Source organism: Pezoporus wallicus, unplaced genomic scaffold, assembly GCF_028554395.1.
Source record: "Pezoporus wallicus isolate ANWC-B61680 ecotype Strahan unplaced genomic scaffold, APGP_CSIRO_Pwel_v1 contig_6464, whole genome shotgun sequence".
Taxonomy (NCBI): Eukaryota; Metazoa; Chordata; class Aves; order Psittaciformes; family Psittacidae; genus Pezoporus; species Pezoporus wallicus.
The window spans coordinates 5,263,531-5,282,277 of NW_026642130.1; the positions used below are offsets into that span (position 1 = coordinate 5,263,531).

General features: G+C 40.9%; 1 protein-coding gene across 2 annotated transcripts in view; it reads left to right on the forward strand.

Moving 5' to 3' along the window:
• CD2AP (CD2 associated protein) overlaps positions 1 to 18,747 on the forward strand; it is an 89,006-nt gene that overhangs the window by 33,358 nt on the left and 36,901 nt on the right. For both annotated transcript variants that reach the window (XM_057427714.1, XM_057427715.1), the window contains exons 3-4: positions 14,230 to 14,383; positions 18,079 to 18,179. In XM_057427714.1, coding sequence (XP_057283697.1) covers positions 14,230 to 14,383; positions 18,079 to 18,179 — 255 coding nt within the window. The remainder of the gene's footprint in view (positions 1 to 14,229; positions 14,384 to 18,078; positions 18,180 to 18,747) is intronic.

Below are 18,747 nucleotides of genomic sequence, written 5' to 3' on the forward strand. Positions count from 1 at the left end.
ATAAGCCATACATAAGCTTGAAGTAATTGGGATGTCTATAACACATCTGTGTCCAGAACTTTGGGGTTTGTTCCTCCACTAGGTGTCCTGTCTGATTTTTTTTGCATGAAAGGTGAAGTTTGGAGAAAATTAGATAGGCATTTATTTATCAGTTACTGTCAGGCAAATGATAGTTTATACAGCTTTTTCCATTGCTTTATTGTTGTTCTGAGGAAAGTTTAGTCACAGTGGCTTGCATAGAGTGGTGAGATTGAGGAGCTTGAAAGTATTGTTGGCTTCCTAGGGAGAGGTAGGCAGCCCTGCTGGTAAAAAGGTAACGCTTCAGAGCTGGCAGTTCTTGTTTTTCAGAAACAAAGATAACATGTGAGATTGAAAGCCATATTAAGCAATTTCGGTTTCAGTGCTGCGTATATGAGAGAAATGATGGGTGTAAGGTGGCTCTTTTTCCTGGCAAGGAATGAAGCTGAGTGTTCAGGCTGGTGCTTTAAGACCTGTTGCTGACAGGGTGGTGCAAATAATTGTTCCTTCTGGCTTTTGGAGAAAATAGTGCCATTGCAGAGTGTGTTATCAGGGGGTGCCATGTGGGTTTGCCTCAGCTGCTTCTGCTAAATCCCATCCATTGATACGTGCCTGGGGTTTGCAAGAATGGTGACAATGATTCCTGTGCTTGTGGGGCAAGAGACAGATCTCTACTAACCAGCTATTTTGTCCTGAATAAACAAGGAAACAGCTTTTTTCCAATCGGAATATCAGGATAAATGGCTTGGGTGAGCCTTCCTTATGTGGAGGCAACCATTCTGTCTAAAATTAATACTAAAATAATCCCAGAAATCTAGCTGAAAACATTGTCAGATATACTCAAAGCACTGAGTCATATATAAGTAAGCCATATATAAGTCATATATACAGTAAAGTCATATATAAGAGGTTTTGGTGGGATAAATGGCCCATCATGGATGATTCTTTTTCCTGTGACTTTTGCAATTAAATTGAGTTGACTGCTTAGATCAGTTGGGCCCTGACCCTGTGAGTTCCATAAACTGACTATTTGGGATGAAGAGAGGGAAAACAAAGTCTTGAGGTTGGTTTGAGTTTGCAGATGGTCTGAGACTTTGCTCTGTACAGCTGCTACTACTGACACAGCTCATGGACACCTGTGTCCTAGGTTGTCTTTTTGTGTCATGTCTATGATGGGATGGTATAGCATTGGTATTTTATTGCCTTATTGTGTTGATTTCGGATGTGTGAATTATTGCATATTCCAAAGCAGTGTAGGTATGGTGATTAGGAAGATATGGCATGAGAAAGTGATGTGGTTATGTGAATTCTTTGTCTTGATGGAGTATTAGATCTGAAATGTCAAAGATTCTTGCCTTAACTATTTCAGTGAAGAAAATGTGGCCCGTGCCTTATTCCACATGAGCTCATTTTAAAAAATTACCTGTCAAGAAGGTTTCAGTTTGCATTTGAAAACTGCTGTTTCACTGTAAAAGTCTGTAGCATTGTGAAGACAGAACAAAGAAAACACTGGTGGTGCTTTTAATATTTAGAATTTTAAAATATATTTGGAAATAGGGAGTCTATAAATACTGTGCTTCTAAGAGCATGTGAGAAATGGAAATAGCTCCTTCATTTTGCCTCAGTGGCAGTACTGGTATGGAAGGGAACTTGAAGTAGTGTTCTGAAGGATGGAGGATAAAATGTAATTAATGACTTATGTGAATCCTGCTTAATATGCTAATAACTCTCTGATTTTACTTATTCATGTTCCTTGATTGTACATGTGCCTTTGGCTTTTCTAAATGGTGTATCAGTTTGGGATGTTACTCTGCTGTAGCTGCACAGTCTGGATACCAGTAGTGCTGCTTGGTTTGGGTGTAAGGGTTTGTTGCACAGGATAGTTGGGAAGAAGCAACAGGTATGTACAAGTAGTTATTCGTTTAACCACATGAAACATCTGCTCTTTTGCCCTTCCTTATTTAGTTTTTACATTTGATTTGTGTTTAGTTTTATAACTTCCTCTCTGAGCATGGGAGAAAGGTAAACATTGCCTACCTGAAAGCTTGCAAACAGGGTGTGTTCCATCAGATGGCATTTGCAACCATGTAATTGTAGGGTAAACTACACAAAGCATTGCAAGTGTCTCAATCAGCGACAATTGACTGGGCATGTGCAGAAAACTTACTTTTAAGTTTGGACCTTCATTGTATACAGAACTCTAAGATACAGCCATAAATATGTATTCTGGAATTAGCAGATAACCGAACTTTTCGGTATTATTCCTCAGTTATCTGGGGACTGTAAGATGTAATGTTTGTTACATCCTGGAGGCTCTGGGCATGCATCCTAGTGCTGTATTTTTAGTACTTAGACATGTCTAATAAATCAACATGTGTGTACACCCAGCACAGTTAATATTAAATCTGTTCTTTTGCTTTTTTTTTATGAGGCTGAATGAAGTAATCTACTTGTGAACATGAAAGTTACTGTGTGAGGCTAGCTCGACTGTCCTGTAATCCCAGAACATTTGCACCACTTGAGAATTCTGTTTTCTTATTGTTTGGATGGGTCATTGTTTTGGAGGGGGGAAGTTAGCTCCCCTCTACTGTCGTGTTTTCAGTACTGAATTTATTTTTGAATGTTTTTTTCCTTGGGCTCTATCTCATATTATGAGCTGATCTCAAAGTTAGATGTGGTAAATGTTTTCAAGGCTTAACAACCATTTGGATATTTCTCTTCCTAAAAACATCATTCTGGGGAATGTGTGCGAGTTCATTTGTATTTGGTGTAATAAGCTTTCAGACTGTTAAAAACTGATGATGATGGGCAGTTGCCCTGTCACCTGTCTACTTACAAAACAGGAACAGGAAGCAAGAATGCATTTGCAGTTTAAAATGTTAATTAACATGTGAATCTTTGATGAAACTTCAACTTTAAAACACTTTTGATCTCCACTGAGATATTAAGATTTATATTTTTAGCCCTTATTCAACAAATCTCTTAAGCATTTAATTCTGTATTTTGGGCAAGAGTTATGGTGAGACACAGATGTGGTAATATTTTAACTTGCTTTAAGCTTTGTGAAGAGGTGGCCACAAGCGCTGGAGATTTTACAGGGAATAGAAAGAGATGGATGCCCTGGAAAAGAGATGCAGGATGCTGTACTTGGCTTTCTTCTCCCCTGCAGGAGCCCAAGATGATGGTGAGAAGAGGCAAGGGATGGTCTGAATTAAAAGTTGGACCTATAGTGGTTAATGGATGACACATTTCTCTGGACCAGCAGTAGACACTTAACTGGGAGAAGAAGAAATGTGTCTTCCTGCCTTCTCTTGTAGGCGAAGCTTGATGAAACACCACGTGCTGGGGAATCTGGATCTATGTCTTGCCCTCTGCCATGTGAGATTTTTGGTTTCATTGATCTAAAGCACTATTTTTGTGCCAGTGGTTGGCAGGACATTAACTGCTAGTCTATAAAGCAATTACAAGAAATCTAATTAAATTTTCATAGGTGTAAGCAATTAGAATAGAAAAGAAATGTAATGAACATTTCAAGATGGTTTTTATCTGGCTGTGAATGTGGCAACACCATCAAATACTTAGGTATTATTTTTAGAAGTATTTTAAGAGACTTTTTTTCTTAAATGGTTGGGAAACACTGATGTAAAAATCTGTCCTTCCTTTAGTTACTCTTGTTGATTTAGGATGCTTCGCTCCACTGTTGGTAGGCCTGGTGATCTAACTGCTGTGCTTTTATGCATCTGGGGTTAGGTCCATGTTAAAAGCAGGTGAAAAGAGTCTTTTTAACCTTGGCAAAAGCTGCTTAGGATGCTAAAACACTACATGTTTCTAGGTCTCTTGTATTTTGCCAATGTTAACAGACTGCAGATCAGAGTCTTTGACACTTATTTGGCAGAAGCTTTAGAGGTACCCATTTCTCCACAATAAAAAAGTTATTTTGTTTACATGTATATGTAGAATAAAATATATGCATGTATAACAACATATATACACACACATGCACACATATATACCTGTAACAAGATCTGAAATTCCAAGCCTGCTTCTACATTCCTCCTATGTTCTTTATTTAGGAAAGTCCAGTTTTTTGCCTGTTCTTCACCTTCAAATAATACATTTATTCAGTGGCTCAGGGTTTAGTCTGTAAGTCTGAAATGACTCCAACTCCTTTTTTTTTTTTTTTTTTTTTAATGTTTCCCAGGTCTCCTACTTATTCCACATTATTTATGCATTATGGGAAAGAAGTCATACCTTGCCTGACTAATGATGCCTTTCTTTCTAACAGGGAGGCAGTATGATTGGTCACCACATCACTTCTTTTGCTGGACTTTGCAGCATCACATTTGTGGTTGGACTCGGTCTTAAAGGTCTTCTCCAACCCAAATGATTCTATATTTAGCATAGATCATAATATATGTAAAAATACTGGTAACTTGTTAAACTTATGCTGAATTTGTTTAACAAGAAACCAATGACATGATGTGGGTGTGATTTAATAGAAAGAAATGCTGGAGTTCTATCTGCAAAGTGGACAAGTGTGAGCCTGGCTTGAGTCAGTTCTTCTGCAGCTAGATATATTTTATTCTTGGGGGGAAAAGTTAGAAATTATGACTTGAATCTGCAGCAGGCATGAATACTAATAATTCAATGTTCTGAGAATATTTGTCCAAACATTTATGAAATTGTGCTGTGCAGAGAGTTCACAGATGTCTTCTGGCACTCTTTGACAGTGGTGAAGTTTATCCATGAGGACTCTGCATCCTTGCTTTATGTACTCTTATATTTGAAGCATGCAAAAATTTAAATATAAATGGATAGCTCTATGTAAAACTCTTATAAGAAATATTTAGGGGGATTCCCAAAGCCATGCTCAACCGATAAAATCCATCCAACCTGATGAAATCCATCCACAGGTCCTGAAGGAGCTGGCGAATGAAGTTGCTAAGCCGCTGGCCATCATATTTGAAAAATCATGGCAGTCAGGTGAAGTTCCCGATGACTGGAAAAAGGGAAATATAACCCCCATTTTCAAGAAGGGGAAAATGGATGACCCAGGGAATTACAGACCAGTCAGTCTCACCTCTGTGCCTGGCAAAATCTTGGAGCAGATTCTCCTGGATGGCATGCTAAGGTACATGAAAAACAACAAGGTGCTTGGTGACAGCCAGCATGGCTTCACTAAGGGGAAATCCTGCCTGACCAATTTGGTGGCCTTCTATGATGGGGCTACAGAACTGATGGACAGGGGCAGAGCAGTTGATGTCATCTACCTGGACTTGTGTAAAGTGTTCGACACTGTCCCACATGACATCCTTGTCTCTAAATTGGAGAGACATCAATTTGATGGATGGACCGCTCGGTGGATAAAGAACTGGCTGGATGGCCACACACAAAGAGCTGTGGTCAGTGGCTCAAAGTCCGGCTGGAGACCAGTAATGAGTGGTGTCCCTCAGGGATCGGTGTTGGGACCGGTCTTGTTCAACATCTTTGTTGCTGACATGGACAGTGGGATTGAGTGCGCCCTCAGCAAGTTTGCCGATGACACCAAGCTGTGTGGTTGGGTTGATACCCTGGAGGGAAGGAATGCCATCCAGAGGGGCCTTGACACGCTTGTGAGGTGGGCTGATGCCAACCTTATGAAGTTTAACCATGCCAAGTGCAAGGTCCTACACCTGGGTCGGAGCAATCCCAGGCACAGCTACAGGTTGGGCAGAGAAGAGATTCAGAGCAGCCCTGCAGAGAAGGACTTGTGGGTGTTGGTTGATGAGAAAATGAACATGAGCCGGCTTCAGTGTGTGCTCGCAGCCCAGAAAGCCAACCGTATCCTGGGCTGCATCAAAACGAGTGTGACCAGCAGGTTGAAGGAGGTGATCCTGCCCCTCTGCTCTGCTCTTCTGAGACCTCAATTAGAGTATTGTGTGCAGTTCTGGTGTCCTCAGCATAAAAAGGACATGGAACTGTTGGAACAAGTCCAGAGGAGGGCCACGAGGATGATCAGGGGACTGGAGCACCTCCCATATGAAGACAGGCTGAGAAAGTTGGGGCTGTTCAGGCTGGGGAAGAGAAGGCTGCATGGAGACCTCCTAGCAACCTTCCAATATCTGAATGGGGGATACAGGGATGCTGGAGAGGGATTCTTCATTAGGGGCTATAGTGATAGGACAAGGGGTAACGGGTTCAAGCTTAAACAGGGGAAGTTTAGATAGGATATAAGGAAGAAGTTCTTTACTATGACGGTGGTGAGGCACTGGAATAGGTTGCCCAGGGAAATTGTGAATGCTTCATCTCTGTCAGTGTTCAAGGCCAGGTTGGATGGAGTCTCGAGTGACATGGTTTAGTGTGAGGTGTCCCTGGCCACGGCAGAGAGGGTGGAGTTAGATGATCTTAAGGTCCTTTCCAGCCCAAACTATTCTATGATTCTGTGATTTGAGTAAATGGTGTGCTCTATGGAGGAGCTACAGCAAAATTGTTCCTATAGCAGTATGTTTCTGTAGCTGCTGTGAAAACTGCTAGGGATTGATGTCAGCCGGAAGCCTTTTTCCTAACCTTAGTCTTGAACAGACATGCCTTTGACTGGGGCATACAAAAGTCAGAATATGAAGCAATTTCATTTTTCAAAGAGGCAAAGCTATGAGGCATGATGCTGCTTTGCTGTTGCTTCAGCCTGAGCATGGGTCAGCGCTTAAAAATAAACCCAGTGATTTACTGTTAAAGAGTCCCTGCTTGGCCATAAATCAGGCCAAAGAGAAAAATCAACCCATGACACATGTTAATCTGCCCAGGAGGTAATTTGTCTTCTAAACCAAGACAAGTTAGTGTTCTTCAGATGGTAAGTACTTTCATCCTTAAAGTGATTTATTTCTATTTTCAAGAATAATGTTTAATTCTCTGGAGAATCAGGGTCAGCTTGTGACCTCTCCCAGCTGAGCTTTTCTGTTGAGAAGTGGAACCTGCTGTGACCTCCTGAATGCTCCAGGGAAGGAGCTTGGGATCTTCACAGCTAGTTTGGTTCATAAGTTTTCTTGATCTGTCCCTTCAGTTCAGGGCAAGTGTGGCAAAGGAATGAGGCAGACAGGAATAGCTGCAAATTATTAATATTTCTTTCTTTGCCTTTATTAAATATTTAGCCTCTGTGGGCACCTGCATTGAGGATGAGAAAACAAGTCCTCTATTCAAGGAGGAGACACTGGCGAAATGAAAGGATATCTTAGGCTTAAGAAACTGGAACTGTTAAAGCCGCTCTGTGCCTTCCTGTGTCCTGCTGTAACTGAAATTGTGAATGTGAGAAGTAACTGGTGCTAAAATAATTAGCAATGTGAAGATTTTTACCTTCTAGGAGCCATGGTGTTTCACTGCACTTGAACAGATTATGGCCGACTCTTACCTGTATGCAACTGTACAGATTTCTATATGTATTTATATAAAGTTGCACACGTGTTACTTTTCAGTGACAAGCTTTTTAGTTTTGTAGGCTGTGAGGGGAAGAGATATACTTGTATACACAGAACTATGGCCTGTAGATCTATCACAAGCTTCCAATTCCTCTCTTCTCTAAAATAGTGACAAGTTCAGTTCTGATTTCCTTATTTCCAGTAAAAAGAATAATCATAAACTTAATTTGCCAGTCCATAGGTTCTTCATTGCTTTTCTGATGCGAAAGGAGATGAGATACGCATATGTGAGGGCTCAGTCATTTACCTCTGTGTATTCTTCATCTCAACATCTTTTAGAGGTTGAGACCATTTTGTGCTGCTTGATCTTGCTTTAAAGTGTACTCAGTCAGTAATAGAAATGCTTTTGTACAAGCTGATGTTTCCTAGTTTACAGTGGAACTAATGTAATAAGTTACAGATTATTCTTGGTATAATATAGGAGGAGATGCCAACTGAAGTCTTAATATTTATGCTTGAAGACTCTAGCTAAGGATTTAGGTTTGCTGGATCATTTTGCTTTGCCTTGTAATTCAGGAATAGACTTCATATTTACAACCATCTATTTATTCCTCGTGTCCTTCCAGGTGATCTGACTTGCTTTCTCTTTCTCCACTGCCCTGCTGATTTTAATGCTCTTTTCTTCTGCTGAGGGAGGCAGGGAGGATCATGCCATGCCTGCTGGACCCTTGTGTGGGCAAGCAGCTGATGGTGGAAAGGCTGCTTGCTTGCTTGCTAGCTTAAAATAGGTCAGGAATGCCTGCTTATTTGTTTAAAAGACATCATAAGGGTGTAGATGTTAGGTTTTGTCTGCATGTAAGGAAGAATAATTCTTGTTTCACATTGCTATATGTCAGTGTTTTTTTTTTTTTTTTTGAGATTTTCTATGTAAATATATAAATTTCCCTGAGAAATCATTAAACTGTGACAGGTACAATTAAAACAGCTTTAATGCCCTTAAGATCAGCACAATGGTTTTTTTGTACACATTTTTGTATATCTGCCTATAGCAATTTCGACAAAATTGTTGTGAAATGTGTCTAGTGGAGATCATGAAAACTTCAAGCCTTTATGACTTGTGCTGTAGTTTGCAACAGAAGGAGTGGGTGGTTGAGTGTCTTATGCCAATAGACAGTCTGTAGTGACCTTATACTGCCAAGTCATAAATGCATAAAATCTGTGTTGCTAATGGAAACACTGACAAGGCTTGAACTGCAGTGGACTCCCATCATAAAAATATTAAATTTTCCAGCTGCAGTTAATGTCAGATTTTCACTTTGGTTTTGCTGGCTGGCAGCTGTTGTGGCCTCATCTCAGAACAAGCTGAAGCGCTCTGGCAGTTTTTGTTGCTATTATCACAGCACAGTCTCTCTCTGATAGTTTGGATATATGAGACTGACATAAAACCAAACAAAAACAAAGAAAGAAAAATACCTTACTTGTGAAGCCAATGAATAGGAGTCTTGGGCATGTTTAGGTTGGTTATAGTGGTACCCAGGAGATGAGACCTGTGGGCAGTGTCATTTGCTAGCCACTGAAAATCAAGCCAGCTGTTTGGACAGACATGTAAGAATTGCAATCTCTTATTAACATTTAGTGTTAATTGTAGACTCTTATTACTGGGGGAGTGGTTTTAAGCTGAAAGGTGGTAGATTTAAATTAGATATTAGGAAAAAATTCTTCCCTGTGAGAGTCATGAAACACTGGCACAGGTTGGCCAGGTTGAATGGGGTCTGAGCAACCTGGTCTAGTGAAAGGTGTCCCTGCCTGTGGCAGGGGTTGGAACTAGGTGGTCTTGAAGGTCCCTTCCAACCAAAACCATTCTGTGATTCTGTAATTAATAGGTCATTTATTAATGTTTGCATCAATTAGTGGCAGTTTTCAGAGATCCAGACTGGTGTCTTGTTTCAAAATCACTTCTTTTGTAAAATATTAACATGTCCAAAAGCCCAGAGTCATAACAGTGATGCTCAGGGTGAAGCTGTTGGCAGTGTGATAGGTGCTTTTTAAATTGTATCTTAGTTTCTTACTGTTTGAGGACTGATGTGACATACAGGTTGTGGTATAGTGGACCATATGCAAGTACAGAGACCAGTGATTCCTGAATTTGCTTTAACTTGGTTTGGCTATAATGTGGTTTTTAATGCCCTGAGGAAGGATAATTAATGCTGTAGTTCCTCTTAAACAAGAAATATGTATATGTGTGTGTGTATGTGTGTGTGTGTGTGTGAAATGTCGCTTGCTTTACGAGTTTGTTCTAAAGAGCAGTAGGTTAAATATGGAAAATGCAGTTGCTGGCTTATCCATGCACTGCTTCCTAACCCCTTCTTCTGTAATTCTTTGTCAAAACTAGATTTGTCACTAGCTGCTGTAGCAGTAGACTCCTGTGTGGCTGTTTTTCCTTCTTGTTGCAAAGCACCTTCATGTGATGCTACAGTCAGAGTACTTTCTGATAGAGGAAGCAAAATGTCACTGTTGTCTGATTCAAGCAAAGCTAGTATCTGTCCATTACCCAGGTCTGTTTATTGTAAATCTGATTGGTTTGCAGCTCTGCTGCTGTAGTCACCTTGATCTTTTCCTTGCATCCTCTTTTCTTTTGTATATCTCAGATTAGGACGGCTTCTCCTAAGTGCATATTCAAGTGTTCAACTTTCATAAAGTCTGTTGCTACCAGTCTCTCTGTATCTGACCATTCTGTCTTCTACTGACAAAATTCTCCATCAGTAGGTCTTCAGCCTTTGAATCTGACTGCAAGATTACTCACAGAATTATTTTAGATCTTTTTAATCTATACTTTCTATTCAAATTTGCCATTCCTAGTCTTGTGTTAAGCTTCTGAGAGTTTCCTACCCATCACTGATTCGATTACTGACTTAAGCCTGGCAAAAAAGATGCTTGCTCAAGCATTCCTCTGTCCGTTTTTAGAATCATAGAATAGGGTTGGAAAGGACCTTAAGATCATCTAACTCCACCCCCCCGCCATGGGCAGGGACACCTCACACTAAACCATGCCACCGAAGGCTCTGTCCAACCTGGCCTTGAACACCGCCAGGGATGGAGCATTCACAATTTCCCTGGGTAACCCATTCCAGTGCCTCACCACCCTTACAGTAAAGAACTTCTTCCTTATATCCAATCTAAACTTCCTCTGTTTAAGTTTTAACCCATTACCCGTTGTCCTGTCACTACAGTCTCTAACGAAGAGTCCCTCCCCAGCAACCTTACAGGCCCTCTTCAGATACTGGAAGGCTGCTATGACATCTCCACGCAGCCTTCTCTACTCCAGGCTGAACAGCCCCAACTTCCTCAGCCTGTCTTCATACGGGAGGTGCTCCAGTCCCCTGATCACCCTCGTGGCCCTCCTCTGGACTTGTTCCAACAGTTCCATGTCCTTTTTATGTTGAGGACACCAGAACTGCACACAATACTCCAGGTGAGGTCTCACAAGAGCAGAGCAGAGAGGCAGGATCACCTCCTTCAACCTGTTGGTCACGCTCCTTTTGATGCAGCCCAGGATACGGTTGGCTTTCTGGGCTGCAAGCACACACTGCCTGCTCATGTTCATTTTCTCATCAACCAACACCCCCAAGTCCTTCTCCACAGGGCTGCTCTGAATCTCTTCTCTGCCCAACCTGTAGCTGTGCCTGGGATTGCTCCGACCCAGGTGTAGGACCTTGCACTTGACCTTATGAAATTTAACCATGACATACCTCGGTCTTCAGTGTTTTGTAGTGGTCATTGTTTTTGTCTCAAATTGTTCCCTGTTGTTCGTAACCTGTCAATTACTTTGCTGCCTTTGATATTACCTCTGAATTTAAAAGTGTGTTGCCTGTTTACTTCAAATTACTGGTGAAGGTGATGTTTACCTTACAGCTTGTTCTAGCACTTAGAAGTAATGTGTGGTTTTGTTTTTTGTTGTTTTTTTTTTCTTTTAATAAATAAAGAAAAGAGGGAGGTGGTATTTTTCACCAGACTGCCAGTGTATGCCATCCCCATTTCGCTTTTGCATCTCTTGCTTTTCACAAATTTATTGAAGCAGCTTCTTCTAAAGTCTTGTGTGAAGTGCAGATCCAGGATAGGAGCCTGGAGCTGACTCCACCAGCAAGTGTTACGACTAAGAAACTGGTTAACTGGGGAGGTGTTAGCTCCTGGAGCAGCTGGAAGCTTTTGGAGGCCGTATAAATTGCATGGCAAAAGATTATAATTTAGAAAATTCAGGGACAGAACCACCCTAGGCAAGTTTTCAAGCACCAATATGTTTTTCAGTTGTGCAGAATGGTCTTGCAGTAAGGCAGCTTGAAGGGTGTTTTGGAGGTGGAACACTTCTCAGCTGTTTGTCAGACTTGCAAATAACTGGACAATAAACAGCAGTAAGACTGAGAATGACAGTCTTTGAAATGTAAAATGTCTGCTTGAATGGGAGGTAGACCAGATGCTGTGCTTTCCTGGTGTTCTGGGGGGGAAGGGGGCTTCACTTGGAAGATGGATCTAAGCAGAGCTAAGATCTCCAGGGCAGAAGTCCTGGAGACGGTGAGTAACAGCAGGAACTACTCACATTTTCTGAAAAGCTTTTTTATATAATGTAGTTGAGTGGGAGGAAAAATTGTGCTGCCTGTAGTCTTGCTTATTCTACTTGCTTTACTCTTTTGGGAAATAAGAAGGTGCTTTGGACTATTTCGCTAGAGGTTTTCAGTAAGTTTGAAAGCATCAGTAGCTTTCCAGACCACTCAGTTTTTCAGCTGGACAGCTGCTCTGAGTAGCCCAGGGTTTAATGTTCCAGAGAGCACCATATAAGTCCTGGTAAATGTTTCCCATGTTTTTGGCATTTCACCAATTCATGGATTCTGTTGTTTTAAAGCTCACATTCACATAACATTAGTAAGCATATATATATATATGCATTGCCAATATTGTTTTCAAATATTATTTTATTGCAGCTACAGCTGCAGTAACCAGTGGAGCTGTTAACCAGTGGCTGCTGGTGGTGGATGCAAGAATTGTTCTGAACTGGATCACAAAGAGTCCTTATGGGTGCTTGCTCTCCTCAAGACATTGTACTGCTGCAGGGAAAAAGCTGATGGGCTTTGAGGGTCTTGCTAAGCACACAGGTGCATGAGATTCAGTGGATGTAACAGTTGGGTTTTCAGAAAGTCTTTGAAGCTCTCCAAGTTACTGAAGGAATGAAGTTGCTGTGGAACTGAAGAAAGATTTTTTTTTTTTTTAATGGGTTGGAAGATACTTAAAGAATAAGAAGCAAAGGACTTATCACTAATTTGTCAGGGTAGAGAAGAGTCAGCAATGGGATCCTGCTTTGTTCAGCAATGTCGTGGTTTAAACCTAGCCAGTAACTCGGAACGTTGCAGCTGTTCGCTCATTCCCCCACCTTCTTCCTCCCCAGCTCCTGGAAGGATGGAGAGGAGAATTGAAAGAACAATGTGCAGTGACAGCCCAAAACACCAGCAGGATGCAGGTGTCATCAGATCTGCTGAAACCAATATGGGGACAAGCAGCTAGAAAGTTAAGGGGATGGAGCAGCTGCCTGGAGAGATTGGGGCTGACAACACTAGGAGCCTTCAGTTGAGAGGGTGAAGCCAAGGGGGAATATGATAAAGGTTTACACAGCCATGAAGGTAGTGATAAACTAAATGCAGTGATGGGGAGCATGCACTGGGACTAGTAAAGTGGCAGCTTAACGCAGATGAGAGGAGCTTCTCTAAATAGCAGAGGGTGAATATCTGATGCCTATCCCTAAGGAAGCTGCTGAGGCAGCCTGGACCGTGGGTACAAAAAGGGATTAGACAGCTTTGTCTGCAGACCTGAAAGGGAGAATGGAGAGGATGTATCTCCTTAATGAAGCCCTTATGGATGCTCTGGGAACGAGGGAGGGTCTGGGTTGCAGGCTAGCTCTCTAAAGAGCATCTGGGATTGCAGCTGCTCAGAGCTGCTGTACTCTAGATGGGCCATTGATCTGACTTAATGGGTTTCTTCTTGTGCAAAGTGATGACTTCCTTCTTTCAGAGGATCAGTTCTCTGGTGGAATCTCATTTAACGACCTCATGCAGCAGAGTAAGTGCTGTGTACAGTGCCTTTCCTGTCAAGAACTGATGCTTTCTTGTTTTTAGGCTTCTTAGTCTTAGCACATTCAGTTCCAATCCTAACACCTTAATTTAGAAAGATAGAAAGGTGGGAGACAATTATGAGAAAAATGGTCTGTTACTTTCCTCTTACACCTTTCCTCTCAATTCCTCCCACTCTGCTTCTTGTATCTCACTTTTTTCCACTCATGTCTTTCAGCAGTACGATTGCATCTTTTCTGTAACAAAAACCTTTGAGCTTTCTGAAGCAGAGATGATCACCTAATATATTTTTATATATTACAATATTTTATTTAGTGCCCTATCCTATGGGTCTGTCACTGAAGTAATCTTTATATTATTAAAAAGGTTTTCAAATATAAGCTGTGACTTAAGAGCTGTAATAGGAGGCTTTTGGGCTCAAAGCTACTTAGGGTTGGAGTGGATGGCTAAAGTACTGCCTGTTTCTCAGTTTTCTCAGCACATTAGCTTAGTTGTTTACTAACATGATTGTATGGAAGGGTTAAGTTTATTTTAAGGCCTTTAGTATGTTTAGTTGCAGGATACCATGGGTTTTTGAATATAAGACATCAGTACACGCCAGATGGTAAGTACCTGAAATCTGTTAGCCTATGGAGTACCTGTCTAAAAGTATTGACCTCTTGATAATTTCAGTGGCCTCTCAGTCTTTTAAATCTCTGTTTCAGGAAGTTAAGAAGGATGTAGAACCCAAGGATGATGCTGTACCAGTCAGGCGAGAGAAAGCTGGCAATGTAGCCAGTCTTGTGCAGCGTATGAGCAGCTACGGGCTTCCAGCAGGAGGATTTCAGCCTCATCCCGCATCTAAAAGCTTCAAGAAGAGTATGTAGTCTTTCCAATTCCTTTAATTGTGTAAACTGCTGATGTGCATTTTTTTTTCTTTTAATAAACATGAATTATTTGATGTCTGACTGTTTTAAGATTGTATGGAAAACTAGAGACATAGGAGGAAAAACTTTGATTCTAAGCAAATTCTGCTTCTGGATGCATGGGCAGAAAACTTACAGGTACTCCTCAACAGCAGCAATAAGGATGAATTTTCCTGGGAGCAGGATTTAGCCCTTTCCACATTCCAGAGACTTGATCTGTAACTTCATGTGAGCTGTGCTTGTATTGTGTCAGGTACCTGAGTGAGAACTGAAGGTCTCTTAATGATAATCAAAAATCTTCCTGTGGATGTTTCTTTTAAGCATAGAAGTTTTGCTGGGAATTCAGGGTTTTGTGACAAGGAAACATTCTGCAGTTCAAGTTCCTCTTGTTTGGTAGGCTTGCTTTTAGTGTGAAATAAGGTGGAGTTGGTGTCAAAGAAAAATTATGGTGGCCTTCCTTTGGTTGTAACTGCAGCCCTCAAGATGGTCAGGAGTACAGACTTAGTACCTCTCTATGTGTGGTCTTCTACATTTTAATGCCTGTATTTAAGTGAAGGTGACTAAAATCTTGAGCAGAAAACTTAGTGTTCCCTGCATCCAGAAAATTGACCTGTTATTTATATTTGGACACTTCAGTCTTAAAAGAGACACTGCTTTAAATTACTCTGGCTTCCTTTCTCTTACAAGGGATTGCAAACATTTACAATTTAAGCTTTCTTTAAAAGAAAGAATTCAGAACTTACTGTTTCTGGTATGTTTATACTTTGAAGTTTTGCCCATGAAAGGAGAAGAACCTCTAGTTGTCTTTTAAAGCCCTAAATGGGACCGTCAGATTAACACATTTGTTGAAACCATCTTCTAGGCAACAAAGGATATTACCTTAAAAATCACTTTTAGTGCCTCTGATTTCTATATGCATATTTGCAGCAGGACTTAAGTGCCTGTTAGATGTTTGCATCAGCAGGCTTTTAAAAATCTATCCTGAAAGATTAATGCTGTTCCTAGACTAATGCAACAAGGCTCTGAAAGGGAATCAACATGATCCTTATCAGTCCTTCCAACTAGGATTCCATGATTCTATGAAGATAATCTGATACTAGTTCAGAGGTTGCCTACTCATTCTGCTTGTCTCCGAAACCCTGGAATGATCTCATACACAGCATGCCTTGTGCTGGTGTCTGTGGCCAGGGTAATAGGTAAAACCTGGGTCTCAAACTCTGCAGTTCTCTGGCTAGTTTCATTCTCCTAAAAGAAAATGGTGTTCAAGTACCTTCCTTTAAGGACACAACTGTTTACTTGGTGCAATGACAGTCTCTGTGTTTCCATTTTACTTGCTGTTCGCTCTTTCCTGGAAGACTGTTTAAACAGCTCCTGCAGATCCTGTTTGCTCCGTACCTGGGCAATCATTCACTCCCTTCAAAAGGTTCCCAGTGCTTTGTTGTCTTCCTGTTTCTGGTTCCTAACCTGGGGAAATGAGGTTTACAATGTTAAAAACTAAGTTAAGCTTCTTTGGTGGGGAGTTGCCAGTGTGCAGTGAGGTAGGTTGTCTCTGCCTGGGGCACCCTTTGTGATTTTTTTCTCATATGTAGCCCTCTTGGGTATTTTATATCAGCTGGGTAGTAAGCTGCAGGCTCTATTCCTGTCAGTTAGGTAGCCGCCTTTATTCGCAAAAAGGAAAATACAGAAGGTGTGTTAAATTACAGTAAGAAAGGGATGAATTTGGTTTACTCCATACAAAACAAATAAAACCTGAAGCCAGACTAGTTGTTTTGGAAACAATTGCTTGAGGGCTTGCAGCCCAGTAGTCCTGCAGCACCATGTGAGGCTGAAGTGGTGTTTTCCAAGCAGATTGGTTAGCTTTCTAGGTTAGTCTAGGGATTTTCAAAACTGGAAGGCAGTACTTCCTGAACTATATACCACTGAAGTCAGACCTCGAGTGAGAGTGAGTTCTGCAGGTGAAATGCATATGTGGGTTTGGTTTCTCCCCCTCTTCATGTAGCTAGAATTACAATATGAAAAGAAATGCCGAGATCAGATTTATACCAAATGGCCATGGCTTTTCAGTTTGCCTTTTTCTCTGGTATCAGTTAATCTCATACAAAGGAGGAGCCCTGAAAGCACTGTAAGAGGTAGTAAAGGCCAGTGAACCATTTATTGCAATTACTGTTAACCTAACAATCCATCTGGGCTAATGTATGAGTTTCAGTGGATTTAAAAGAAGGGTGTATTAGGTGGGCAATTATGTGTTACTAGAAATAACCCATAGAGCTTCATTCTCCTGGTTTATTTGCTTCCTGCCCCTTTTATGTTCTTTAGAGCACAGACCATATACCAGCATGTAGAAAATTCTTGATTTGGTGAGCCTTCTGTCAGAAATTTTAGATGCTGAATATTATTCAGATGCCTGGTGTATTTTGTACTGAGGATGCTGGGTAAGGTGGTCTTCTAAATGACTTCGGACTTTCAGTGCTGTTATAATAAAACAAGGATCGATCTTGGAGGAAGTATTTGTGTTCTGAAATGTTTTTACCCAGCTAATCTTAATTGCTGAAGCTTGAGTATGGAAGGAGGGCAAAGTATTAAGAGAGTATGGAAACTATACATCTTCTACAAGCTTAAGCTTTGCCACTTCAAGCATATATTTCATATATTCACTAAAAGTGTGGCAGATTTATTTTTAAGGAGTTTAGAGATCCTGTGTGGGTCATAGCACAGAATGACAGTTGCCTTCAAAATCATTCTGGCTGCTCTGTTGTGGAAAAGGTCTGAAGGCATGGCTGCTCCTTTGAAGGAGAGCTCTCTGGGTTCAGTGTTAGCGTTGCTCCAGGGTATGTGCAGAGTAAATGGGCAATTGTAGATTCACACCACTCTGGCTGGAGGGTTTGTTGGAAGCCACATCAATGCTCTCCTCTCTTGGGATGTCACTTTGTCTTTTTGCTGCCTGTGAGGCTTTAATGTTATGTGGTAAACATCTAAAGACTGCACTGTATTTTAATTTTGCCTTTGTTAAGCACTGCTAATTGAAGCTTAGGTTGAATTCTCAACTCCATCTTGGTACTGAGAAAAGGGAGGGGTTTTGCATTGACAGATAAAAATGAGTTTGGATTTTGAAATATGAGCCAAGCAAATGTTAGCATTACCTCAGAGCTGTAGTTAGAAAAGTCTTTGTTAGAGGGCAGAAAGGCTGTTGGCATTTCCCTGTTGTGCAGAACAAAACGTGTTACTTCTTTCAAGGATTGCTTAAGACTGGAGCTCAAATTTGCACGTTTTCTTCCAAGCAGGTGCTAACACTGCAGCTGGCAGTGGCTGTCATTCCTGCAGATTATGCTCAGGAAACACCTTGAAAAATCATTGTAGTGGGTTGTTTATCTGACCTGCTTGTGTGAACATGTTTTCTATAGCATGTTTGTAACTGGCACCGTAGTGTTGGTTTGTAATCGGCAGTCTGTGAAGCTCCATGATTTTCAAGGTCTAAGATATGGCTTGCTAGCCTAAAGTGACACAGGCAAGCTGGAAAACCAGCAGCAAAATCTGCATAGCTGTTTCGGTTGGTTTGTGGGTCTCCTGGTCAGATGTGATCCTCAGGAGATGAAGAAATCTAGTTTTCCTTTGCAAGAGTTCTTACTTTTGCAATTTCCTTTGATTCAGGGTCAAAGAAGCGGCAGTGTAAAGTGCTCTTCGAATATGTCCCACAGAATGAGGATGAGCTGGAACTCAAGCTGGGGGATGTGATTGACATCAATGAAGAGGTAAGCTGTTTTACAGAGCTGATAGTCTCTTTATATGGCCAAATGTCAAATTGCTTCTTTGTTCAAATGAATTGCAAGAATGTTAGAAGAATGACACGGGAATTAGTGTTTTTTAAGCTAAATTTAGGAGTTCTTTCAGTATCTAATCCTAAATCAATGAATGCTAGATGTTAGGAGGAGTATTTGATCATCACAGCAACAAATTATCTGTTACAGTTTCCTTTTTCAAAAGACTTTTACAGTTCTTTGGCCTTGTTTGTGATCCTGTTCTTTAGGATGCTAATGCTAAAACTGTTCCTTTAAGTTGACATACTCTTAACTCAGTTTAGGTGAAAAATGTTATTTGACCTGACTTTTCCAGTCTCATGCTTTATTGCAAACTCACTGAAGCTTTGAACTGATGTAGTAACAGTATTCAGCACAGAAGCCTGTATCTGTAATACGATACACATCAGCCCCTTGCACAAAAATATGGAGCATACAAATGTACTCAACAACATGTTATTTTTCTATTGCCTTCCTTTTTCACTGGGTAAGAAATACAGTTAAAGATATATCTTGATGTTCA